This window comes from Budorcas taxicolor, chromosome 19 (genome assembly GCF_023091745.1).
Source record: "Budorcas taxicolor isolate Tak-1 chromosome 19, Takin1.1, whole genome shotgun sequence".
Lineage (NCBI taxonomy): Eukaryota > Metazoa > Chordata > Mammalia > Artiodactyla > Bovidae > Budorcas > Budorcas taxicolor.
In genome coordinates this window covers 13,786,339-13,814,257 of record NC_068928.1, presented here as the reverse complement: position 1 = coordinate 13,814,257, position 27,919 = coordinate 13,786,339, and the positions used below count along the sequence as shown (strand labels likewise).

The following is a 27,919-nucleotide window of genomic DNA, read 5'->3' as shown; positions in this document are numbered from 1 at the left end:
TCCTTGCAATTTACTAATTTCCCTTAGCACCCATCTTTAAAAACACTGAACACAAAAAGCAAAACTTGCCTTTGAACCCCTATCTGCCTCTAGTTACCACTCTATTCTGCTTTCCTTCTCCGTTAAACCTTTGGAAAGAGTTGGCTTCATCACAGTCTCCAGTTCTCCACCTTTAGCCACTCAATCATTTCCATCCTCCCTGCCACTGACATTATCAGGTCATTAGTGACCGCCGTGTTGCCAAATGCAGTGATCTTTTTTTCTTCATGCTCAGCCTCTCAACAGTTTTTTAAACAGCTGATCACTACTTTCTTTCTGAAACTTCTGTCTGGCTGCCAGAAACCACATTCCTTGTCTTCCTACGTCACTGATTGCTTCTCAAATTTTTATGGTTACATTCTCTTCTACCTGGTCTCTAAATGCTGGAATACACTAAGAGTCAGTTCTGGGTTCTCTTCTCTTCCCTATTCACAGAATTAAAGTGATTACATTTCAGTTCAGTTCAGTCGCTCAGTCATGTCCGACTCTTTGCCACCCCATGAATCGCAGCACACCAGGCCTCCCTGTCCATCACCAACTCCCGGAGTTCACTTAGACTCACGTCCATCGAGTCAGTGATGCCATCCAGCCATCTCATCCTCTGTCGTCCCCTTCTCCTCCTGCCCCCGATCCCTCCCAGCATCAGAGTCTTTTCCAATGAGTCAACTCTTCGCATGAGGTGGCCAAAGTACTGGAGTTTCAGCTTCAGCATCAGTCCTTCCAAAGAAATCCCAGGGCTGATCTTCAGAATAGACTGGTTGGATCTCCTTGCAGTCCAAGGAACTCTCAAGAGTCTTCTCCAACACCACAACTCAAAAGCATCAATTCTTCGGTGCTCAGCTTTCTTCACAGTCCAACTCTCACATCCATACGTGACCACTGGAAAAACCATAGCCTTGACTAGACAGATCTTTGTTGACAAAGTGATATCTCTGCTTTTGAATATGCTATCTAGGTTGGTCATAACTTTTCTTCCAAGGAGTAAGCGTCTTTTAATTTCATGGCTGCAGTTGCCATCTGCAGTGATTTTGGAGCCCAGAAAAATAAAGTCAACCACTGCTTCCACTGTTTCCCCATCTATTTCCCATGAAGTGATGGGACCAGATGCCATGATCTTAGTTTTCTGAATGTTGAGCTTTAAGCCAACTTTTCTACTCTCCTCTTTCACTTTCATCAAGAAGCCCTTTAGTTCTTCTTCACTTTCTGCCATAAGGGTGGTGTCATCTGCACATCTGAGGTTATTGATATTTCTCCCAGCAATCTTGATTCCAGCTTGTGCTTCTTCCAGCCCAGTGTTTCTCATGGTGTACTCTGCATAGAAGTTAAATAAGCAGGGTGACAATATACAGCCTTGACATACTCCTTTTCCTATTTGGAACCAGTCTGTTGTTCTATGTCCAGTTCTAACTGCTGCTTCCTGACCTGCATACAGATTTCTCAAGAGGCAGGTCAGGTGGTCTGGTATTCCCATCTCTTTCAGAACTTTCCACAGTTTATTGTGATCCACACAGTCAAAGGCTTTGGCATAGTCAATAAAGCAGAAATAGATGTTTTTCTGGGACTCTCTTGCTTTTTTGATGATCCAGCAGATGTTGGCAATTTGATCTCTGGTTCCTCTGCCTTTTCTAAAACCAGCTTGAACATCTGGGAGTTCACGGTTCACACATGAACATTCACATGAGCATTCTTTGGGATTGGAATGAAAACTGACCACTGCTGAGTTTTCCAAATTTGCTGACATATTGAGTGCAGCACTTTCACAGCAGCATCTTTCAGGATTTGAAAGAGCTCAACTGGAATTCCATCACCTCTACTAGCTTTGTAATGATGCTTCCTAAGGACCACTTGACTTCACATTCCAGGATGTCTGGCTCTAAGTGAGTGTGACCACACCACTGTGATTATCTGGGTTGTGAAGATCTTTTTTGTACAGTTCTTCTGTGTATTCTTGCCACCTCTTCTTAATATCTTCTGCTTCTCTTAGGTCCATACCATTTCTGTACTTTATTGCACCTATCTTTGTATGAAATGTTCCCTTGGTATCTCTAATATTCTTGAAGAGATCTCTAGTCTTTCCCATTCTATTGTTTTCCTCTATTTCTTTGCATTGATCTCTGAGGAAGGCTTTCTTATCTCTCCTTGCTAGTCTTTGGAACTCTGCATTCAAATGGGCATATTTTTCCTTTTCTCCTTTGCTTTTCGCTTCTCTTCTTTTCACAGCTATTTGTAAGGCCTCCTCAGACAGCCATTTTGCTTTTGGATTTCTTTTTCTTGGGCATGGTCTTGATTCCTGTCTCCTGTACAGTGTCACAAACCTCTGTCCATAGTTCATCAGGCACTCTGTCTATCAGATCTAGTCCCTTAAATATATTTCTCACTTCCACTGTACAGTCATAAGGGATTTGATTTAGGTCATGAATGGTTTAGTGGTTTTCCTCACTTTCTTCAATTTAAGTCTGAATTTGGCACAGTCAGCTCCTGGTCTTGTTTTTGCTGACTGTATAGAGCTTCTCCATCTTTGGCTGCAAAGAATATAATCAACGTGGTTTCAGTGTTGACCATCTGGTGATGTCCATGTGTACAGTCTTCTCTTGTGTTGTTAGAAGAGGGTGTTTGCTATGACTGATGCGTTCTCTTGGCAGAAGTCTATTAGCCTTTGCCCTGCTTCATTCTGTACTCCAATTTATGATCATGCTTTTACATACAGGTTTGTCACCACTTACACAGGGATTGGGTTCTAAAGTCAGCTCGAAGAAAAAACTCATTAACTATTCTTGGAAATTCCTTAAATCACACATAAACAACAGCAGTTGTGGTTTCATACATGTTGATTTTACCTATGATTGTGGTCATATTTATGTGCCAAAGTGAAGACCAATACTCCATTTCCTAAAAACTCAGTTGATTTTTTCCCCTCCTGTGCTGAGATAAATTGTTTTCATTGAGCAATAGATGAAAAAGTACTTGAACTTTCACATTTCATGAAAAGTACTTATTTTTAAAGAGCAGACACAGTTGGAACAACAAGCTGCTCCTGCTATGAATTAGGGGCCAACTCCATCAGAGGGTTCAGCAGACTCTCGGCCCTCATCTCCTCCTCACTCCACATTTGCTTTTCATGAGTATAAAGGAGCCACACAATTTAAAGTATTTCTCACACTCTATGGTTGAATATGTATAACTCAATTAACAAGTTAACTGCTTGTTTGATATGATTCCATTTATATTTTGATAACTCTTAAATTTATTTTTCTAGTCCTGACCTTTCCCCCCTGAGCTTCAGACTCATGGAATTAACTGCCCACTTGGGCTTAACCGCCACTTGAAATCTATGAGGCATCTTAACATGCCCCAAACATAATTGATTTCCACCTTCCATGCCTCATCCTCACACAAAATAGCTGTTTTTCCTTCAGTCTTTCCTAGCTCAGTAATCGGCATGTCACTTACCCCAGATTTTTAAAAAACCTAGGAGCGATTCCTCCCTTTCGCTCATATGAAATTCATCAGGCGCACTTCGATCTGCCTCCGAAACATATCTCAAATTTACCCATTTAATTCCATCAGCTCAGATACCACCCTAGTCCAAGCCACCACCATCATTTCTACTTTGACTGACCTCCCTGTTCCCATTTTTATCCTTGTCTCATATCACTTTTCTGATTTAGGAATTATTCTGCTTGTTTGTTAACATCTTCTATCATCACTAAAATGTTAAGTTTCCTGAGGTGAGATTCGTGGAGTGTTGTTTACCAAACTATCCCTAAAGTATAGAATAGTGAGTGCCTGGCATAAGATTTGGATAAATATTTTTTTAATCAAACAAATAACGACAGACAGTAACTCGGTAAACCGGCCGGACGTCTCACAGCCAGGAGGCCCCGCCCCCTCCCCCAGCCACTTCCGCCCGCCCTAGGCCTTCTGGGAGAGGAAGTCCTCCGCGCAGGCGCTGTGACCGCGGAGCTTTGTGGGTAAAGATGGATGCTCACGATCTGTTTCGCCGGCTCGGCGCGGGGGCCAGATTCGACCTGAGACGCTTCTCAGCGGACGCAGCTCGATTCCAGGTATTGTGGGCAGAAGCGCGAGTAACTGAGAAGGGCGGGAGCCGGAGAAATTGCCGGCTGCTGGGGGAGCCCGCACTCGGAAACCCCGTGGCCCGGTTGTGGGGCATTTTCCCTCCTTTGACATTCAGCTTACCGCAGCCTTTTGAATGAACCGTTTACCTGTCCTTCTGTAGACTTGGTTAGGTCTAGCAAGGAAACGTTTCACCTCCACTCCACCTTCCTGGCCGCTCTTCTGAGTTTATTGAAAGCACCGTTAGAACCTTACTCTCAAAAATTATCTTTGCTCCGAAACTGATGGAAAATAATTTGAAAAACAGCCACAACCCCAAACGGAGAGAACAAATTATTTCACGGTGTTCTTCCCGGGTTTGTCTTGGCTTGCGTGGGCATGGGTTTTTGTTTTTTTTTTAATTCCCGCTACTCCACGGCGTATTAAGTAGCGAGAAGAACCATTTGAAATGGGCGCTCTTACAGAGGGAAAGGAGTGAGTGAGAAATCGAGAGAAGTTGGGACCCAGTTGTGAAAAATTTGAATATCAACTTTGGTATTGGGACTGGAGACATTTTTGTGTGTGCGCCACACGTGTGTTTCTTCTTTCTTATAGTGTAGTTGTTAAGAGTTTGAACTCTGGAACCAGATTATTCAAGTTCAAATCCTGGGCCTACTAGTTACCAGTTTTGAGACCTTGGTAAAGTTACTTAACCTGTTAATGCCTCGATTTTTCTCATCTGCAATATTGCTATTTACCTTGTTAGAGGTTTTGAAGGAAGGAGGAATTTGATATATCTAAACATGGTTAGAATTTGCCTGATTATGTGGTGTTATTGTTATGCAGATTAAGCATAAGTGTTAGGTTTAAAAGTGTTAGTTGCTATTATGATTATCATATTACTGTTATAAAGTCAGAAAAGGTATCATCTCGGATTCCATTTGCTGAAACTCTTGTCAGCTCAACAGATATTTGGCGAAAGACAAAAAAGATTGGGAGTCATTGTACCCACATCCTTACTGTCAATGCGGCTAGAGTGATAACAATGCCGAATCTGTCCACAGCTTTCATTTAAAATGTTTTGGGTTTTAGATAGGAAAAAGGAAATATGACTTTGATTCCTCGGAGGTGCTACAGGGATTGGACTTTTTTGGAAACAAAAAGTCTGTCCCAGGTGATTGTGGGGCATTAAGAACTCATCAGGAGCTACGAGATGAAGAGAAAAAAGAAGAAAGCCAAATTGAAAGGAAGAAGGAGCAGAACAGGAAAAAGAAGAAGAAGATGACTTCAGGTTAGGGCTTGATTTATGGTTTTTGTCTTTAATTTTTTTTTCATTTACAGAAGTAGTACAACCTTATGGTTACATGTCAGACAATATATGGCTGTTTGTCATTTGATAGCATTCAAGTTGTTTCAGGGTATTTGTGATTACAAATATTGTTACAGTAAAGATACTTGTAAACATATCTTTTTATACAGGTGCTGTTATTTCTGTAATTAGCATCCCGAAAGTGGATTCAGTGGGCGAAAGGGCACGCACAGGTCTTTCTTTGAACAGATAACTGCAAAGTGACTGGCTTCCCTGGTGGCTCAGACGGTAAAGCGTCTGCCTGCAATGAGGGAGACCCGGGTTCGATTCCTGGGTCGGGAAGATTCCCCTGGAGAAGGAAGTGGCAATCCACTCCAGTACTCTTGCCTGGAAAATCCCATGGACGGAGGAGCCTGATAGGCTACAGTCCATGGGGTCTCAAAGAGTCGGACACGACTGAGCGACTTCACTTCACAGCCATGGCAGTGTTGGTCTTTTTTTTTCCTCCCCAATCTAATGAGTGAAACTTCTTTATTTATATTTTCTTGGTAACTGGTGAGATTGAACATCTTTTCATAGGCTTTACTGGATATTTACATTTCAAGTTTTGTGACTTGTTTGTATTCATTGGCTGTTTTCCACAATTTTTTTTTTTTTTTCCAGTACTCAACTATAGGGGTATTTGTCTTTTTCCTTGTTCGTCTATTAAGTTTCCTAGCCATTTTACCTTTTTGGTAAAGTAAATACACATGATTTTTAAAAGTTATACAATGGTGAAAAGTAAGTTTTCTTCCCAACATTTTATCTCTAGTCCCCTGTTTCTCCAGAGGCAACCTCTGTTAATCAGTTTCTTAGATATTTTTGTAGAGATAGTCTATTGACATGTATTTATACCTCCCTTAAAAAGCATGAATGATTGCATACTCTACGTGCTGTTCTGTTCTGAACCTCCCTTCCCTCTACCGCTTTTATAAAAAAACTGTATCTTGGAATTTGTTATGAATGAGTAGGAAATGTGCTGCGTTGCTCATTTTAATGCAGCCTCATATCCCGTTATACATTCCATTATTGATGTGACAAGTTCCTAAGTGGTGGGCCTTTACCTTGTTTCTCCACTTTTGCTTGTACAGTGTCGCAGCAAATGTTATTCTACTTTGTGTGTATGTGTGGGTATATCTCTTTGATAAATTCTTAGAAGTGGGATTTCATAGTTAACAGATAAACTTATTTTAAATTTAGATATTTAGGAATTGTCCACCAGAAACATGGTATCATTAGGAAGTCTACTGCTTTGTTCATTGAACCATAGCATAGTGTCCCTTTATATATTGTAGGGATGTTCCATAATTGATTTGACAAGTTTCTGTGTTACGAACATTTACTTTGTTTCCACAGTTTTGGTGACAGTGTTGCAATAAAAGTCATTTTACTTTCCTGGCTACAAGGAAGTTTAATATAAAGCCTTCCATCAAGACGGATTCTTAAAAGACCTGACACCAGCTTAGGGAAAAGATTCAAATACTGGGCAACCAGAAACACACAGATACGTCCTGTAGTCATTTAGTAGCAAGTGTGGATAGATGTAAAGAGTTTTAATTGGAGAATTCAAGGTCTGGTGGATTAGTAATGATTCAGGTCTGTTAATGCCAGCTGTCTCCTCATAAAAGTGAGCATAATTTTTTATTTTTTTAAAAAAGTCATTCCAGTTGGTGATGCCCACCAGCAGTGTATGAGAGTTTTCTTTTTCTGTTATTATAATTTGCCTCCTCATGTCGTATTGCACCTTTTTTCTACTATACTGTTCATCTGTTTCTTCTTAATTTCTTGGGGAAATTAGCTCTAGTCTAGCATACTGTGTTTACATATGTTTTCTAGTTTGTCCTCTTATAATCTTATTTATTTTTGCCATTTTATGTGTTAAATGTATCTTTCCCTTTATAATTTGTTTTTGCTTTTGTGCCCTAAGCATTAAATTAATATATTTTTTAAAATTCTCCCATACTTTCTTATTTGTAATTTCATTTTGTTATATTGAAATCTTTGGCCCTCTGGGATTTTATTTGGTGTAAGGAGTAAATAAGGAACTAATTTAATTTTTTTTCCAGATGGCTAGCTGACTGTCTTAATGTATTGATAATCCATCTTCTCCCCATTGGATTCAGATACAGCTTTTATTGTAACTTATTTCCCATATATATTTGGGTCTTTGGCGTTTGTTCTATTTCATTTACTTCTGATTCTGTATTCATACACCAGTACAAGCTTGTTTCAGTTAACGTGGCCTTATGTTATAAATGGGCTTCCCTGGTGGCTCAGACAGTAAAGAATCTGCCTGCAATTCAGGAGACCCAGGTTCAGTCCCTGGGTTGGGAAGATCCTCTGGAGAAGGGAATGGCAACCCACTCCAGTATTCTTGCCTGGAAAGTCACGTGGACAGAGGAGCCTGGGGGACCAGAGTCCATGGGGTCACGAAGAGTCGGACACGACTGAGCGACTAATACTGTGTTATAAATCCCAGTAGAGTAGTGTGGCATACCATGTTTATCGATTGAGCAACTGGATACGTTCTCCCTAAAGTAAGCTATAGGATCAGTGCAAATCCAATTAAAATTCTAGTAGGCTTTTTTGGTAGAAATTGAAAAGAATTAAAAAATAATGATAATAAACATACACTTACCATGTGATCCACCTGTTCTGCTCCTGGAATTTACCCAACAGAAAGGAAAACATGTTCTCACAAAGGCTTGTATACTTGTGTTCGTAGCAGCTTTGTTTGTAATAGCCAAATATGAAATGACCCAAGTGTCCCTGGACAGTGGAGAATAGACAGATTGTATATCCATACGATAGGATACTCCCTATAAATAAAAGGTTTAAAATTATCGATACATTCTCCAGCATAGATTGAATGGATGAATCTCAGGATAACTACTAAGTGAAAGAAACCATACTAAATTTGGTACATACTGTATGATTCCATTTATATAAGATTCCAGGAGAAAATTAAGTTAATTAATCAACAATGAGAGAAAACAGGTCGTTGCCTAGGAATGGAGTAATGCATTATAAGGGGCTACAAGGCATTTTGGGAACTGATGGAAATGGCCTTAATTGTGTTGGTGGTTTAACAGGTGTGTTGTTGCTGTTGTTTGGTCGCTCAGTCGTGTCCACCTCTTTTGCAACCCCATGGCCTGTAGTCTGCCAAGCTCCTCTGTCCAGGGGATTTCCCAGGCGAGAATACTGGAGTGGGTTGCCATTTCCTTCGCCAGGGGATCTTCTCAGGTCAGGGATCAAACCCATGTCCACTGCATTGCAGGTGGATTCTTTACCACAGAGCAGCAGGGAAGTCTAACAAGTACATACATATGTCAAAACTCCTCAAATTGCATACTTGAAATATGTGCAGTTTATTGTGTCTGTTGTGCCTCAGTGAAGTTGAAAAAAATTTAAAAGAAATTCCAGAAGTAGTCTTTACTAATTACTGTTCTTAGAATTTTTTTAGCTATCCTTGCATATTTATTTTCCCATGTAAACTTGAAAGTCAACTAGGCCAGTTACCAGAACTATCTAGTTGTATCAGCTGTTACTTTTTCTTTCAGTGTGAAGGTATGGCCTGTTTGTGCCACCTAAGAATGTTACAGTTTAAATCTCTTATAATTTTTTATAAAATATATTTTAGAAATTACTTCTGAAGAAGAAGTTTCTACTATACAGTGGATATCATCTGTGGAAGCAAAGATTGAAGATAAAAATGTTAAAAGAGAAAATAAACTAACGTCAGGAAAGTTAGAGCAGCTAAGAAAAGAAAAGGTGAGAAAAATATCTTCGCCCTAATTGTTTTTCTGGCCTTGTGCCTTTTCCACTGTGCTTGGGTTTTTTGTTCATCAAAGTATGATTTTGTTAAGATAGAAGATTATTTATAGTAGTCTAGATTTTACTTTAATGAAAACTTAAAGTAGCCTTTGTGCTGTGGCTGAAATTTTCAAAGTTTAAAATTTTTGAAAGTATCTTGAAACTTAAACAGGGTCAAATTTGATAATGTGTTTAGAATTAATTTTTTAAATTTCTTATTTCCCTTTGATAAACATAAAATTGGCCCACTTTCTCCTTTATGTTAAACTCACTGGTTTTGAAGAATTTCATGTGACAGGGATTTGAGAGTTGGAATTCTTAAGAAACCTGTTTTGTAACTTGAGACAACAAATCTGCCATTGTTGAGTTTGCTGCACTCCTGGCGTGTTGTAGATGGAGTGGTGTTCAGCTCATTTAGTAATCCTGAATCCAGAATTTGGCTGTCTGGATCAGAGAGTGGGAAAACCAAAAAAAAAAAAACCAGCATCGCTTGACTCTTCTAGCGGCATTCAGTCGTAATAAGTAGAGTTTTTAGGGTAGATCGTTAAAAAGCATTGGCCCTTGTGTGCTAAGTGCCACAGAAAGCAGATAGATTGATTCAGTGCCTGTCTTCTAGCAGTTTATATAAGAGTGTGACTGTGGCAGTAGCACATGAATATGAGTAATGTTATTCATGGCATTGACACATTAGGTGTGGAAAGTGTGGACAGATAGGCTTCATTGTTAGGAAGGTCATCCTTCTATGAAAGGGCGGAAATTGTACCTAATATGTCTCTTTTAGGGCCTGGAATTTAACTAGAAAGCTTCATATGCTACTAAAGCTTATTTCAAAAACTTATTATTGCTTTACAACATCTGACCATGTATTTTACCAAATCCCTTTACTTTACTTTTCAGCTAAACTTCTTCCGGAATAAACATAAAATTCATGTCCAGGGAACTGATCTTCCTGACCCAATTGCTACATTTCAGCAACTTGACCAGGAATATAAAATCAATTCTCGACTGCTTCAGAACATTCTAGATGCAGGCTTCCAGATACCTACAGCAATCCAAATGCAAGCCATTCCAGTTATGCTGCATGTGAGTGTGAAGGCCGCGTGTGTGTGTGTGTGCGCGCGTGCATTCTCTTTGCTCTGTCTTTGAGATCCTCCCTTCTGCCTTATCGCCCCTTGTTGAAATCCTTGCCATGCTCTAAACTCCATCTCTAATGCCTGTGCCGCCATGAAATTTGTCCTGATCACTACTGCTTGATGTGATCTTCTTTTTCCTTTACCAACACTCTTTCCCCTAACACCCAGTTCTCCATATGTTTTCTTTTTCTTGCAACATTTATCTTACACTTTATATACTATGTATTTGCACTAACTGCACTTACATTTTCCATTTAACTAAAACTGTTCATCTGAGGATAGAGACTCTGTTCTGTTTATCCATCATTGATTTGGTTTATAATATCCAAGAACTATTTCAGAAGTACTGAATTCTTGTATATAACCTGACTTTGTTTTTAATCCCAGTACTTTAAAAGATTTTGGCCACGCTGTGCAGCTTGTGGGATCTTAGTTCCCCAACCAGGGATTGTACCCACACCCTCAGCAGTGAAATCACAGTCCTAACCACTGGACCGCCGGGGAATTCCCATATCCCAGTACCTTTTATTATTGAGCTATATTTAAGTACTGAAAAAATACATAGATGTTAAGTGCACAGTTTAGTGAATTTCAACAGTTTGATACCCTTTCCATTCAGTCCCCACCCCACCCTCACCCAGAGGTGAGCACTCTTCTGGTTCTTTGTGTTGTTTAATCTCTCAGTTGTGTCTGACTCTGCAACCCTATAGACTGTAGCCCACCAGGCTCCTCTGTCCATGGGATTTCTCAGACAAGAATACTGGATTGGGTTGCCATTTCCTTCTCCAGGGGATCGTCTCAACCTAGGGATCAAACCCACGTCTCCTACATTCCAGGTGGATTCTTTACCGCTAGCCACCAGGGAAGCCCTGTTCTGGTTCTTATTGACATATATTATAGAATTCCTATAAATGGAATCATTCATTATGTATTCTTTTATTTTTGGTTTCTTTCATTCACTCTGTGAACTTTTTTTGAGATTCTTCCACGCTGCATATATCAATTTGTTATTGATATATGATATGCTGAGTTGTATTCTCTTGTATGAGTATACCATGATTTGTTTATGCACTGTTGACGGAGGTATGAGTTAACTTAGATTTTTGAAATTAAGTTTTTCTGAGGTTTTTTTGTAGTAGTGAGAGTTGACTTTTTCTCCCCACATAACCAAGACGACCTTCCCAGTTCTAGTAGCCAAAGGGTATGAGTTCCCTCCTCATCTGTATTAATCCTTTTCATTTTCTTTGGAAACTGAAGTAAGAATATATTTGAAGGATGTTTTTGACTGACATTATAGCAAATTTGCTTTTAATTTTCATTAAAATGTTTCTGTAGTGACCTTAGCTTAAAGCTTTAGAAAGCACAGTGACTTTTTGAAGATTGTCACCTGTATATGACTGTCACTCGTGTTAGCACCACTTTTTATTTTACATTTAGTCCTTCTGTTATTTATTAAAAGTTTCCGTAAGGATGGAGCAATACAGATATCAGGACCAAAAGTTGGTTTTCTGATTTAACTTTGATAAAAGAAGATTAGGAAGAAGGAAAATTGAAATAATGGAAATATGGTTGTGAATTATCTTTGGACTTTAGTAATCTACTTTCTTTGCCCAGTTCAAATTAACTTTAGTGATAATGCTCAGGAACTCCGTTGGGGTGGTGGTAGCAGAGATGGGTGATGTTAGAAAAGCAAATATGGGAGAAGTTAGAAGAATGATGGGAATGTGAGTATCTGGAGTTACTGTGTATAATTTTATTTTTATGGCGGGTAGCATTATTTGACTGGCACTGAAAAATGTATGTACTCTTCCTTATACTTAATGTGCTCTGTTTTTAGGGTCGAGAACTGCTGGCTTCTGCTCCTACTGGATCTGGAAAGACTTTGGCTTTTAGCATTCCTATTTTAATGCACCTGAAACAACCCACAAATAAAGGCTTCAGAGCCCTGATTATATCACCAACACGAGAACTTGCCAGCCAGGTATAACCTGTAGTTTCTGAAGAGTATGTGTTTGTGTTTGCCAGTCATCTTTCTTAGTTGAAGGTAAAAGAAAGGTCCAGGAGAGTAAGGCCCGTGTCTTTGTCATGGTCAAGTATTGTGTACAAAGCATACTTCTTAGTATCTTACCGCATAAAGTCTTACAGTTTTCTAAAATATGATGATCTTAGCATTTATACTTTGGTATATGCTCTAAGATCCTTGTAGTTGGAAGGCTACCATAACTTATGTGTGTTAGTTGCTTAGTCAAGTCCAACTCTGCAAGTCCATGGACTGTAGCCCACCAGGCTCCTCTGTCCATGGATTCTCCAGGCAGGAATCCCGGAGTGGGTTGCCATTCCCTTTCTCAGGGGATCTTCCCTACCCAGGGATCGAACCTGGGTCATCTGCATTGCAGGCAGATTCTTTACTGTCTGAGCCACAGACAGAAGTGGGAAGTGGTCTGTAATATATATAGTTCCTCTTTAAAACTTTTTCTCACCTAGAAAAAAGGAAACCTCATCTCAGTTTTTGAGAAAGTAAAACTGTACAGCGATCCATTCAGCTCTCCCTGTGTGCTTAATGGAAACACATGCCAAGTCTGAAATCGTTTTGAAATGGTACTTTATTCTTAAAAATAATAGAGTTGAAGAGTTTTGATTTTATCTCTTGGAACTGGTTTACTAGACTTGAAGAAACTGCTGAATCTTATTTGGCATTGAAGTTCCAAAATGCCAAGATTCCAAGTTAATCTACAGATTATCATAAGCTTACTTTCAGGTATTCATGGATTGATCCTAGATTTATTTTATAAATACTAAAGTGACTGTACATCTTACCCAGGTGTTTCAGCAGCTGATGTTTTTATCATTTCTGTTTTAGATTCACCGAGAGTTAATAAAACTATCCGAGGGAACAGGATTCCGGATACACATGATCCACAAAGCAGCAGTTGCAGCCAAGAAATTTGGACCTAAATCATCTAAGAAATTTGGTGAGGGACGAGGTGGCCCCAGTTGTAAAGGATCCACCTGCCAGTGCAAGAGACTCGGGTTCAGTCCCTGAGTGGGGAAGATCCTGGAGGAGGAAATGGCAACTGACTCCAGGATTCTTGTCTGGAAAATTCCATGGACAGAGGAGCCTGGCAGGCCCCATGGGGTCACAGAGCCTGACACAACTGAGCATGCATTCAAGAGGATGGAAGTTGTAAATTCAGTTCAGTTCATGCTTGAAATATAAGGGATTTGGAAATTACAAATATCCTAATTGCCACCTAAAAAATCTTAAAGTGTAGTTAGTTTGATTTTTAGAACAGCTGAAAGAAATCTGCTCTCACCCAGTAGTTACATAAATATATACCAGGGGTTCTCCACCTTACCCTCCACCCCAGGGATATTTGGCAATATATGGAGATGTTTCGTCACAGCTGGGGAGCTACTGTTAGAGGGATAGAAGCCAGAGGTACTACTGCACACCCTGCAGTGCGCAGAACAGCTTCCTGCAACAAGGGGTTGTCTGAACCAAAATGTCTGTGGTACTCAGAATCCCTGCTTTATTCTATTGGTTGTTAACCTGCCATGGAAATATTCTGCAGATCAGACTGGCTTACATCCCTATTCTTAACATCCACCAGAGAAGCTCTTTTACTTGGCTTTTATCTTGAACTTCTGAATAAAGTTCCATTTAAGGAAAGTATTTTCCTGAAAAACAAACGAATGTTTGAAAAGCAGACTGTTGGATGATTATATTCTTGCCTCTTAGAGGCCAAGTTCAGTTCACTCACTCAGTTGTGTCTAACTCTTTGCGACCCCATGAACCACAGCACGCCAGGCCTCCCTGTCCATCACCAACTCCCAGAGTTTACCCAAACTCATATCTGTTGAGTTGGTGATGCCATCCAACCATCTCATCCTCTGTTGTCCCCTTCTCCTCCTGCCCTCAATCTTTCCCAGCATCATGGTCTTTTCAAATGAGTCAGCTCTTTGCATCAGGTGGCCAAAGTATTGGGGTTTCAGCTTCAACATCAGTCCTACCAATGAACACCCAGGACTGATCTCCTTTAGAATGGACTGGTTGGATCTCCTTGCAGTCCAAGGGACTCTCAAGAGTCTTCTCCAACACCACAGTTCAAAAGCATCAATTCTTCGGCATTCAGCTTTCTTCACAGTCCAACTCTCACGTCCATACATGACCACTGGAAAAACCATAGCCTTGACTACACAGACCTTTGTTGGCAAAGTAATGTCTCTGCTTTTGAATATGCTATCTAGGTTGGTCATAATTTTCCTTCCAAGGAGTAAGTGTCTTTTAATTTCATGGCTGCAATCACCAACTGCAGTGATTTTGGAGCCCAAAAAAATAAAGTCAACCACTGTTTCCACTGTTTCCCCATCTATGTCCCATGAAGTGATGGGACCGGATGCCATGATCTTAGTTTTCTGAATGTTGAGCTTTAAGCCAACTTTTTCACTCTCCTCTTTCACTCTCATCAAGAGGCCCTTTAGTTCCTCTTCACTTTCTGCCATAAGGGTGGTGTCATCTGCATATCTGAGGTTATTGATATTTCTCCCGGCAGTCTTGATTCCAGCTTGTGCTTCCTCCAGCCCAGCGTTTCTCATGATGCACTCTGCATATAAATTGAATAAGCAGGGTGACAGTATACAGCTCTGATGTACTCCTTTTCCTATTTGGAACCAGTCTGTTGTTCCATGTCCAGTTCTAACTGTTGCTTCCTGACCTGCATACCGATTTCTCAAGAGGCAGGTCAGGTGGTCTGGTATTCCCATCTCTTTCAGAATTTTCCACAGTTCATTTGTGATCCAGGCAGGTCAAATAAAAGGAGAGTAAGGATTTAGTAGTTTGTGCTATGATGGATTTTAAAAATATGTACATTAGTTTGTTGTGTTATTGGTATAGTGCATATCAGCACTTCTCCCACTTGAGGTTATTAACTGAAATGCAGGGGGCTTAATCCCTAGTTCAAGAGGGATGAATGTTTTGCAGTTTGTACCATTTGTTTTTCCTTACAGATATCCTTGTGACTACTCCAAATCGACTAATCTATTTATTGAAACAAGATCCTCCAGGAATAGACTTAACAAGGTACATTAATAATGTCTTTTATGTTTGTTTTTCATTAAGTTGATTATATTTTGTCCTCAACTATAATATAATACTCGTATTATTGCCCTTTGGAGCTTGCTATCTGCCAGCTTTCAGTCAATGTTGGTGCTGAGAAAAAAGTAACTATCTGGTCTGAAATAAAGTTAACAGATTCTGATAAGCAATTAGTACAGAGTTTCCCTAGAAATTTTCACATCTTTTCAGCAGTGGTGATGGAGTTCCTAATGTTTATCTGAGGTTCTGACATTGCCAGTGGGACTTCATATCCTTTGGGTCTAATGGAATAGGTACAGTAATTTATGTTGATCTTGTTTTGCCTTTTTATTGCTTATTTTTCTTGTACCTTTTTCTGGTACAGTATGTAGATCTGAGACGCGTCATTGTGGTTTGAAGAAGTAGTTTAATGACGTGTCCTGGATCTTTCAGTTCAATAAACCACAAATGTTTTTTGTTGTTGTTTCTTAGTGTTGAATGGCTGGTAGTAGATGAATCAGATAAACTGTTTGAAGATGGCAAAACTGGGTTCAGAGACCAGCTGGCTTCCATTTTCTTGGCCTGTACATCCCACAAGGTGAAGAGAGCTATGTTCAGTGCAACTTTTGCCTATGATGTTGAACAGTGGTGCAAACTGAACTTGGACAATGTCATTACTGTATCCATTGGAGCAAGGTAATTCTTCCACGTTATCCCACTGATTAAAAAAAAAAAAAAGTCATTATTTTAGACTAAAAGAGACAGGTTGTGTGGCCTAAGATTAATAAAAAGAGTTCTACTGAAAGAAACATATTCTTTAAAGTCAAGATTGATTAAGGATATTCTGTGTTAGAATAATCTAAAGGGACATTCTCATATTGTCATGTAGATATTGCTGTCATCATGCATTTAGTTGATTTTTCCCTTCCATAAAGTATGACCATGAGCTCTGTGGCCACCCAGAGGATTTAATCTCTTTGATGGCTTAACTCAGTAGGGCTGAGAGAAGGAAGCTGATGTTACTGAGCCACTTGATTTATAATTGCTTTTTAAAAATATTTTGGGGTGCATTTATGCTAAACGGTAGGAAAAAAGTTTTATGAAATTATAATACTGCCCCTGATATACTGTAGTGCAACCCATGAAGTAGTATGGAGCTTCCCTGGTGGCTCAGACAGTAAAGAATCTGCCTGCAGTGCAGGAGACCTGTGTTCAATTGCTAGGTTGGAAAGGTTCCCTGGAGAAGGGAATGACTACGTACTCCAGTATTGTTGCCAGGAGAATGGAAATGAAGTAGTAAAAGTGAAGATTGTAGCTATATGAAAAAGTGCTTGTAATACCATGTTAAGTAAAAAGCCAAATGAAATAATAAAGAATATCCTATCTACTTCCAACTTAAAACTCCTGTGTATAAAAAGAAAAATAGAACAGATTCACCATGAATATGAAGGGAGATAACAGAGTGGGAAAAGTATTTATACATAGTCTAGTATATTACAGTGGCTTAGAGAGTGTTAATAAAGCCTTAAGATACCTCACTCCCAACTGTCTATATATAAACCTTTGCTATCATTATGAAAAAAATTTAGCCATATGAAGCAACCTTTAAAATGTTCTCATTTTACCCAATAATTTTACTTTTAGAAAGATTTTAAAAGTAATTGGAAACATGAAAATATATGACTAGAACACAACAAAATATCAAAAGTTGTCCTAAAAGGGTAGAATTGCGGGCAACTTATTGTTTATGTCTTATTTTTTTTAATTGAAATAACATTTTTATAATCAGAACAGAACATTTAAAGACTTAAATAGACATTTCTCTGAAGAAGGCATCCAGATGGCCAATGGGCACATGAGAAGATGCTCAACGTCACTAATTATTAGTGAAATGCAACTGAAAACTGCAATGAGGCACTGCCTCACACGAGTCAGAATGGCCATCGTCAGAAAGGCTACGAAGAATGAACGCTAGAGAGGGTGTAGAGGAAAGGGGACCCTGCTACACTGCTGGTGGGACCGTAAATCGGTGCAGCCACTATGGAGAACAGTATGGAGATTCCTTAAAAAATTAAAAATAGAGTTGCCATATGATACATCAATCTTATTTCTGGGCATATATCCAGAGGAAACTGATTTGAAAAGATACATGCCACCCCAGTGTTCATAGCAGCACTATTTATAACAGCTAAGATGTGGACAGAGCCTAAATGTCCACTGACGTATAAACGGGTAAAGATGTGACGTGCACATACACAGTGGAATGCTGCTGCTGCTGCTGAGTGGCTTCAGTCATGTCTGACTCTTAGAAAAGAATGATGTGATGCCATTTGCAGCAGCACAGATGGGCCTAGAGACGATCAGACTAAGTGGAGCAAGTCAGAGAGAGACAGATATGATACTGCTTACGCGTAGGATCTAAAAACGATACAAGTGAACTTATTCACAAACCAGAAACAGGCTCATGGACATAGAAAATAAACTCACGAATACCTCAGGGAAAGTTAGGGGGGAGGGGTAAAGTAGGAGTTTGGGATTAGCAGATGCGAACTTCTAAAGGTAAAATACATAAACCACATATAATTACCTATGATGGAAAAGAGTTTGAAAAAGTATGTGTGTGTGTGCGTGTGTGTGTATGTATATATATAAAACTGAATCACCAGAGACTAATACAACATTGTAAATCAGCTGTACTTGAACTAAAATTAAAAAACTTTGGTATAACACGGAGCTCTGTGACAACCGAGGGGTAGGATAGGGAGAGAGGGGACATATGTATACTTATGACTGATTCATGTTGTTAAATGGCAGAAACCAACACAACATTGTAAAGCAATTATTCTCTAGGTAAAAGTAAATTTAAAAAAACTTTGTCTTTAAAATGTAAATAATTAGGTACTTTATTGATAATGGAAAAAGTCATTCTGTTGGAGTTGTGTGTAAATTTTTTCATTTATTTAGAATTTATGGGGAAAAACAAAGATTGGCTGTCACAAACTGTAAGATATGTTTTTCTCCTCAGGAACTCTGCAGTAGAGACGGTAGAACAAGAGCTTCTCTTTGTTGGTTCGGAGACTGGAAAACTACTGGCCATGAGGGAACTTGTTAAAAAGGTAGATTTGGGTTGCATTTTCAAACGTCGATGAAGCTCACCAAGCCTTGTATTACTGACGGGAGGCTGAGCACGTTTTCCTGCGTCGTGTTTAGTAATCCAGCGGCAAGTCAGTAAGAAGCACGTTGGAGCAACTCGTCCCAAGTGGAGAAGCTCACCTCTTAGAATAAAGTTACGTTTTCTGTCGCCAGCTCAGGGAAGGCTAGGGAAAGACCTAGTTGATGGCCTGAAAGCCTCCTTTTTCCACATCTGTGAACTAGCAGACCTCAGAGATACTGGGGGTTCGGTTCCAGACCACCACAGTAAAGCCAATATCACAATTAAGTGAGTCACAGGAATATTGGGGATTTCCCAGTGCATAGGAAAGTTACATTTACACTATGCTGTAGTCAAGTGTGCAGTGGCGTTATGTCGAAAAAACAATGCACACACCTTAATTAAAAATACTTTATTGCTAAACTTGCTAACCATCACCTTCAGTGATTAGTGACATATTAGTAACATCAAAGAGGACTGATCACAGCTCACCATGGCAAATATAATAATTATGAAAAAGTTTGAAATATTGTAAGAATTACCAAAATGTGCTACAAAGACAAGAAGTAGGCAAATGGTGTTGGGGAAAAAAATGGTGTCGATAGACTTGCTTGAACGTAGGGTTGCCACAAACCTTTGATTTATGAAAAACCTGCAAAGTGCAATAAAGCAAGAGTATGCATGGATATATAAATCTCCCCCCACCACTCTGCTGCTTCATGGAGAACTGGGGCCTTACATGAGTAGGCCCCACTAGGGTGGGGTTTTTGTCTTGTTACTGAATTAATACAAATATAGTACTTAGAATAGTGCTTGGCACATTGTGCTCTGTTTGTTAGTTTTGCTAATAATGATGTCACTTGGCAATAGGAAATGGAAGGTTTTCAGAGATATTTACATAGGATTATACTCCAGGGATTTTTAGCCATGTATGAACTTCAGTTTTGTGAACCTTCTGAAATTGTGTGAATGTCTGGTTGCCTATTAGACAGCTTCGTATCTTTCATTAGGTTCTGAAAGGATGTATGGACCATAATAACAAGGTCAAGTCCTAATGCTGACAGTTGAAAATATAGAAAGCGGGTTTGAGAGAGAAGCAGGGTTTGATAATACAAAATGTAAAAATCATTTGCTCAGAGCTGGTAGTTACAACTTAAATTTTGTCTAACTTGGTAAGATAATTTTGAGAGAACTGAGAACCAGGAACTAAGCTTTGGGGAATACCCACAGTTAGGATAAATAATGGATTAAAGTGACAATTATTATATTTTAAGAAGGAACAAAAATGTTCTGAGGCACAGAAGCAAACAGATGTTTATTTCAAGGAGTGGACATCCATTGCTGTAGAAAGGTGAAGGGGGATTAATTAGACGATTTTTGGAACGGGCAAAATGGAGAGTACTGTTCAAGTTAAGTAGGAAAAGCCCATTGTAGAGAATGGGTGCTGAGGAAGATGGAGGCAGACTGAGATCACAGGTCTGAGAAATTTGGCAATTTCTGAATTGAATTAAAATCTTACGAAATGATGCAGATATAATAGTTACGGGTTATGTGTGCTTTCTTTTAGGGTTTCAATCCACCTGTTCTTGTTTTTGTTCAGTCCATTGAAAGGGCTAAAGAACTTTTTCATGAGCTCATATATGAAGGTATTAACGTGGATGTTATTCATGCGGACAGAACACAGCAACAGGTAAAGTCAAATGTAAACTTTCAAAACAACAAAGAACCAAGTACTGGCATTTATGAAGCACTTGTTTTCCATTCCCAGAGTGGTACTAAAACATCTGCTGTATGTTCTGTTAACCAGAGAGATAACACAGTCCACAGCTTCAGAGCAGGAAAAATCTGGGTTCTTATTTGTACAGCCTTACTAGCCAGAGGGATCGATTTTAAAGGTGTGAACTTGGTTATCAACTATGACTTTCCAACCAGCTCAGTGGAATATATTCACAGGATAGGTGAGTCATGTGCCCCTCCCCCTCACTCATCTGTCTTAGCATGTCTACCAGAGTCCCTTCAGCATGTTCATTTTTTTCAGTACTGTGAAAATCCAGTGACCTTGTATATGTGAATCTTGAAGGTCCCGTTCCCCTCAAAAATGAGTTTGTTTTTTTGTTTGTTTTTTAATGATCTGATTTCTCTTAGGTCGAACTGGAAGAGCTGGGCATAAAGGAAAAGCTGTTACATTTTTCACTGAAGATGATAAACCATTATTAAGAAGGTAAATTAGGAGAAATAGCTTACTGTTAAGTTGGCAAAGTTTAGTTCTTTATTCTTATACACAATTAATGGATAATTACAAAATGGCTGTGTCCCAATTCTTTTATGGTATTAGTCAACCAAATGTTAGCCATGAAAGAAAAATGATCAAAAGGCTTCATTTTTGTCCTTCCATTGTTAGATTTTGGAAGTATTCACAAGAGAATATTCGTTTAAGTTTCAGACTCACAGAATTCTCCCAATAACATCACTTGATATTAATCACAAGGTGATGTTAAGGTTTTTGGATTAGTGAATCGCTAAAGTTAATCCCTGAATCTCTTATGTTACAGCCTAGTCAAAATGATCTCTTAGCATGGTGCATTCTTCCCATTACTCTTAGGGCAGATGGAGTTTATCTTTAGTCCCAGGTCACTTGTCATAGAGGTAAAACTGTTTTAGTTACACACTCCGATATTATTCAGTTGTAGCCCCTTGAGGCCTGGGCAACCTATGATAGATACATTTTTAGAATCTCGTCTTAACTTAGCCCATCATCATAGATGTTAATGTAAAAGCTGAGTTGTATTTCCTACACTTGGGCTGCCTACAGAAATGTTAGGCTGATGATAACTGACAGCAGTTCCTATTTCTAACAAATGAAATCAAGCTGTGGATGGAGGTGGTTTGTACATTGACCTGTTTCTCAGTTGTGGCACAGATTTTGATTTGTGCCTTCTGAGCCTTGGCTCTGTCAACCTTGGTTTTGTCATGAGCAGACATTCTCGTGTGATATGTAGGGGACTATATTCCAGCAGCCTTGATGCACCTGAGTTCTCAGCAGCTCTAAGCATGTGACTGTGATGACCCCCCGTATCAGTGTGTGCACCTCAGTTTTCTTTTCCATCTGGGAAATGGGGATAATGATGATACTACAAAAGCTTGTAAGTGACTGTACATTGAATAAGTGACTGTACATGAGAAGCTCAAGTCAGCCAAGCCCTGTGATTTAATAAATTTAAGTGTGACTCTGACTTCACTGTTTCTTCTAACACTGGGCTGTGCTGGTTAGGGCTTGATACATGTTGAGTAGAAGCGGTTGCTAGCTAAAATTATTCATCAGTACCTTGATTGCAGTCCAGCAGACTGTTCTCTCAGTAGTCCGATATGATTGCTTCTGGTAATAATTGGTAATAATTTATCAGAACACTTTACTGGATTAGTTTCTTGTTTGTGTAGTCTCAGTTCCTCTTCTGTTGTGCAGAGGGTTTAAGTACATAAGCAACAGTTTGACAAGATACAAATTTATGTTTACCGGTACCTTTTTCAGTGTTGCCAATGTTATCCAGCAGGCTGGATGTCCTGTCCCAGAGTACATAAAAGGTTTCCAGAAACTACTAAGGTACAGTCTTGAATTTCCTTGGGAGTTTTTCTCTCTTTGCATGTACATTCTTACTTTCACACTCATACATTATAGTTCTGTCAACATTACTATTTTAGAACATTTTAAAGTAAAAGCTTTCCTCTTAAATATTTGTGAATACTGTGTGTTCTTTCCCTGTCAGTTTTTCATCCCTGAAATTTTGAGTACTCAGATTTTTAAAATGTTATTACATATGAGTGAAATATGCTTAATTTTAATTCATAAAGCTAGTAAAAAGTAGTTAATTGGCCAAAATCAGACTCTAGCACTTATTGGCAGGATATGAGAGTGACACATATTTTAATCATAATCAGTGCCTTTTTAAAAATTGGTTGAATTTCATCTCTTCGGATTACCGCTCTAGATACTATTAGGTAAACTAGTATATTACAGTGGATACAGTGTTGTCACTGTAAACCGGGAAGTAGATAAACAAATTTTGTGACCAAGAACCAAAACTAGTTTTAGTTTTAGCTCTCTAAATTAAGTTGCACTTAATTCAGTTCTTTCTTCTCTTTGTAACTTCCAGTAAACAAAAGAAAAAGATGATTAAGAAGCCCTTGGAAAGGGAGAGCATTAGTACAACTCCGAAATATTTTTTAGAAAAAGCTAAGGATAAACGGTAAGTATATGGTAAAAGTTAGTTTGACTCTGTCGTATTCATATAACATGGGCATTATTTTTCCTTAGGATAGATTTTTAGAAATAAAATTTGATAGGTCTACAGTCCATTATGGAGAAGGAAATGGCAACCCACTCCAGTATTCTTACCTGGAAGATTCCATGGACAGAGGAGCCTGGGGGGCTACAGTCCATGGGGTCACAAAAGAGTTGGACACAACTGAGCAACTAAACATTAACAACAGTCCGTTATAGAATGTAATTTTATTACATTATAGAATGTAATAAAAGTAATATATCTTAGGGTGCTAATGATTTGGAAACTTGGTTAATTAAATCTTGGAATTTGTCTAATATATTAATGATTTTCTTTTTCCATCTTTGGAAATATGATTTCAATTCACTGTGAGTTAGAATTGCACTGTCCACTGTCTCCACATGGACTTCCCAGGTAGCACTAGTGGTAAATAACCCGCCTGCCAGTGCAGGAGACTAAAGAGACACAGGTTCAGTCCCTGGGTCTGGAAGATCCCCTGCAGAAGGCCATGGCAACCCAGTCCAGTATTCTTGCCTGGAGAGTCCCGTGGACAGAGGAGCCTGGCGAGCTACAGTCCATGGGGTCACAAAGAGTCGGACGCAGTGACTTAGGACACACGCATGCACCATCTCCACGCAGCCTGCATCTGGACACACTACTGCAGCCACTTGTTAGGACTGTGAACTCACGTCAACGGAGTCTCCCTTGAAGCTTCATATTCTGGAGAGGATTTCAGTAGGATTTACACTGAAGCATGTTGAAACATCTCTGAAAAGTATAATTTGAGTAAATTATAAATTTATTTATATGTAAATTATAAACATTTACATATTTATATGAAATTATATACAAGTTTATTTATATATAAATTATAAACGAGTAAATTATAAGTTCAGTCATTTAGCTTAATATTTTGAGGATTTCAAAGTACAGTTTTTTCTTCTTCTATTTTTTTAGACTGTACACAGGACTACCTTTTTTGCCTATCACTACTAGGAAACCGTGATCTCATAGGGGCAGACTAAAATACTCTGCATAGTACTATTCTTTCCACTCTTTAAGAAAAATGACACTTTAAATTCTGTCAGTACCAGTTAATATATAACATATATAAAATGTGGGCATTTACCAAGTACTTACTGTCCATCTTTAGCCTTACTGCATATATCTGTATTAATACGTACTACGTACATAATATGTAGTAAGGTGTAAAAAGGGTGTAAAATGAGACCCCGTTCCTGAAGTTAGGGAAAGGAGATTAGTATACATGAAAAAAATAATTAGAAAATAATTTTTAAGTAAAATAGAAGCTAGAGAAGGGAAAAATCATGAATTGGTGTCATTTACAAAAAATTTTACAGAAGTAGAATTATCTTCAGGGATAGGTAAAATTTAGGCATGTAGAAGGAACAAGGTGAACTCAGGTGAGAAAACTGCCCTGCACTTTCCTTCTGAGAGAAAGAGTCAGCCTGACATTTTGTATTGTGGGAAGTCATGTTCAAGCCCAGTACATGGTGTGTACAGAGTGTCCCAAGGGTTTAGTGGTTTTAAGCTTTAATAACGGGAGGAATAAATGTTACCACCTTATGAAAATACATCACTGGAAAGATTAATTCGTACCTAATCAGTGTTGTGCCTTCTTAATGCATCTTTTATTTTTCTTTGTGGCAACAGTTGCTGGGTGGATTATTAGACGATTAGTAGACCAGTGCATTGGCACAGGAGGTTGCCCTGCTTTGTCACCTTATCTGTCTCACTAGACTTTTTCTTGTGATGAGCTGTTTCTGAATTGTTGCATGTACATCAGAACCTCATTCTTGGGTGATCGTAAAGCTGATTGAAAGTGTAATCCTGTTAGGTACTGACTAGCAGCTGAGGAAAGTTTTTACAAAGACAGAAAATCAACTAGAGCATAAGATCATGGCTCTGTTGAACTGTAATAATAAATACTGATATTTTAAATTATATTTTAATTGTTGATTTTTATAAATCCGTACGTAGCCTTTATGCCCTGAAGTTATTAAAACTTACGGCTGCACTAAGACTTTGAGGACACTTGATATAAACCTGTCCCTAGCCCCTGCTTAAGATGCTTTGGTTGTCTGTTTTCTTCACATTGAAAAACCATATTTCTTAACATAACATACACATAAGAGCTGATCTGACACCAGCTTACCTTTCCACTGTAGATGTTGCTATGATGATCCTACCCACACCTGTGGCCTCAGCTCTATGCTGATTACTGTTAAGTCCATATCTTCAGACCCTGCTTCCCAACTGAGTAATAAACCTAAATCCTGTTGCCTAGTGGACCTCACTTCAGGCACTATAGACTCACCCTGGTGTAGTAGAGGGTGGAGGAGACTGGATATGGAGCAAGAAGAACTGGCTCTAATATCACCTCTTCCTGTGTGATTTTGAACAAATCACATCTTTAAGCCTCTTTCCCCCTGTATATAATGGAAATAGTTATATAAATAATAACTCTGCCACTGTTAGTGAAGGATTAAGTGAGTTGATTGGCATTACTCTGCTGTAGTATGCAAATATTTATTATTTTCTCAGAAGTTTTTTTCTTGGGTTAAGAGTTAGTTGATGGCATTCACCATTCACCAAACTCTAAAATCAGAATATCGGAGTTCATATCTAATACTATCAGTGTGTGATGGTCTGCAAGTTACTCAACCACTCCACCTCATTTTCCACATCTGTATAACGAGGATACTAATAGAATCTTATTCGTAAGTTAGAAGATCTGAGTTGATACATAGAAAGCACTTGTAACAGTGTCTACCAGTTAATCAATGTGAACTCTTTTTATTAGGTCAGAATCTTTTATGCCATGTTGTAATGTAGTTTATTGTGGTGTTTCTCTCTCACTTAGGTGGATGTGTTTTTCTAAAGGGCAGAGACACAGCTTTGTGTTCCTGATGTCTCATATACTTGATCGTGGAGGTTTCAGTAAATGTTTATTAAACTGGTAGGGCTTTGGAAAGTACATATATCTAAAATTTCTAATTCAACTTTCTTTTCATTGTCATAGGAAAAAGGTCACTGGTCAGAACAAGAAGAAAGTAGCTCCTAAGGACAAAAGTTAAAAACAGACTTTAAAAGAACTGTATCACAAATTTGATTTTATAATTCCAGCATGAATGTTTTTTTCATGGAATATATCGTCTTATAATCACCTGTACCAAACATTTGAAGTCAACCACAAGAACAGGGGACTGGTGAAAAATGATCCTAAATTCTCAGTGTATCATGTCAAGTTTTAATTCGTAGGTGATTTTTAAATGATTATACAATGGAAAAAACATTCATTGACATCCGTGTGATTTGAATCCAGAGTGATTCTTCTTATAGAAGACCTAAAGCTTATACTAAAAGTAACAACACCCAAATGTGGTGAGCTGGATTTTTCCCTACAAGTGTGAAGGAAGGTGTTGTATATGCTGTGGAGCGGCATTTGGAACCACATTGCAAAGTAAAGTCTTGAGATTGAATTCCCCTTCCTACCCACTTTTTTTTTGGGATGTGGTGGGAGGGAAATGGACAAGAGGCAACACAAGCTGTCTACCAAGAATAAACCTACACATCTCTCTATTTCGCTGTTTCTAAATTTGTTGATGGCTTTTTGTAGTAGGAGCCGTAACAATGAGATTCCTCCCCCCCACCCCCCATACAGCAAATTCCCATTGGCTATCTGTTTTACATATGGTAATATAAATTTCCATGATACTCCTTGCGTACATCTCACCCTCTCCTTCCCTCTCCCCATGTCCATAAGTCTATTCTCTGTTTCTCCATTGCTGCCCTGCAAATAAATTCTTCAGTACCATTTTTTTCTAGATTCTGTATATGCATTAATATATGATATTTATCTTTCTCTTTCTGACTTCTCTCTGTATGATAGGCTCTGGGTTCATCCACCTCATTAGAACTGACTCAAATGTGTCCCTTTTTATGGCCGAGTAATAGTCCGCTACTCAGAACTGGACATGGAACAAAAGACTGGTTCCAAATAGGAAAAGGAGTACGTTAAGGCTGTATATTGTCACCCTGCTTATTTAACTTATGCAGAGTACATCATGAGAAATGCTGGACTGGATGAAGCACAAGCTGGAATCCAGATTGCTGGGAAAAATATCAGTAACCTCAGATATGCAGATGACACCACCCTTATGGCAGAAAGTGAAGAAGAACTAAAGAGCCTCTTGATGAAAGTGAAAGAGGAGAGTGAAAAGGTTGACTTAAAGCTCAACATTCAGAAAACGAAGATCATGGCATCTGGTCCCATCACTTCATGGCAAATAGATGGGGAAACAGTGTCAGACTTTATTTTTTGGGGCTCCAAAATCACTGCAGATGGTGACTGCAGCCATGAAATTAAAAGACACTTAGTCCTTGAAAGGAAAGTTATGACCAACCTAGATAGCATATTAAAAAGCAGAGATATTACTTTGACAACAAAGGTCCATCTAGTCAAAGCTATGGTTTTTCCAGTAGTCATGTATGGATTTGAGAATTGGACTATAAAGAAAGCTGAGAGCCAAAGAATTGATGCTTTTGAACTGTGGTGTTGGAGAAGACTCTTGAGAGTCCCTTGGACTGCAAGGAGATCCAACCCGTCCATCCTAAAGGAGATCAGTCCTGAATATTCACTGGAAGTACTGATGTTGAAACTGAAACTCCAATACTTTGGCCACCTGATACGGAGAATTGGCTCATTTGAAAAGACCCTGATGCTGGGAAAGATTGAAGGCAGGAGGAGAAGGGGACGACAGAGGACGAGATGGTTGGATGGCATCGCTGACTTGATGGACATGAGTTTGAGTAAACTCTAGGAGTTGATGATGGACAGGGAAGCCTGGCATGCTGCAATCCCTGGGGTTGCAGAGTCGGACACAATTGAGTGACTGAACTGAATATTCCATTATATATATGTATATGTACCACAACTTCTTTATCCATTCATCTGTTGATGGATATCTAGGTTGCTTCCATGTTCTAGCTGTTGTAAATAGTGTT

The 27,919-nt window shown here is 38.9% G+C and overlaps 1 protein-coding gene across 2 annotated transcripts; it reads left to right on the top strand.

Moving 5' to 3' along the window:
• The first annotated feature begins 4,016 nt into the window (after nucleotides 1-4,016).
• On the top strand, nucleotides 4,017-26,487 carry DDX52 (DExD-box helicase 52). 2 transcript variants are annotated; one of them, XM_052657745.1, is made up of 15 exons: nucleotides 4,017-4,103; nucleotides 5,185-5,383; nucleotides 9,081-9,211; nucleotides 10,151-10,336; nucleotides 12,224-12,367; nucleotides 13,247-13,358; nucleotides 15,394-15,466; nucleotides 15,953-16,156; nucleotides 18,486-18,576; nucleotides 20,179-20,301; nucleotides 20,419-20,569; nucleotides 20,757-20,832; nucleotides 22,141-22,212; nucleotides 22,763-22,855; nucleotides 25,935-26,487. In XM_052657745.1, exons 1-15 carry the CDS (start codon nucleotides 4,017-4,019, stop codon nucleotides 25,987-25,989), a joined length of 1,797 nt encoding a protein of 598 aa, XP_052513705.1. In that variant the 3' UTR covers nucleotides 25,990-26,487. The 2 variants fall into 2 exon arrangements, with proteins under 2 accessions (XP_052513705.1, XP_052513704.1); XM_052657744.1 differs by having other exon boundaries at nucleotides 20,179-20,569.
• The last annotated feature ends 1,432 nt before the right edge of the window (nucleotides 26,488-27,919 follow it).

Coding starts and splice junctions, on each gene's coding strand:
- DDX52 (XM_052657744.1), top strand. CDS start 4,017: ATGGATGCTCACGATCTGTTTCGCCGGCTCGGCGCGGGGGCCAGATTC. Junction 10,337..12,223: donor CCATTCCAGTTATGCTGCAT/GTGAGTGTGAAG, acceptor CTCTGTTTTTAG/GGTCGAGAACTGCTGGCTTC. Junction 20,833..22,140: donor GATAAACCATTATTAAGAAG/GTAAATTAGGAG, acceptor TACCTTTTTCAG/TGTTGCCAATGTTATCCAGC.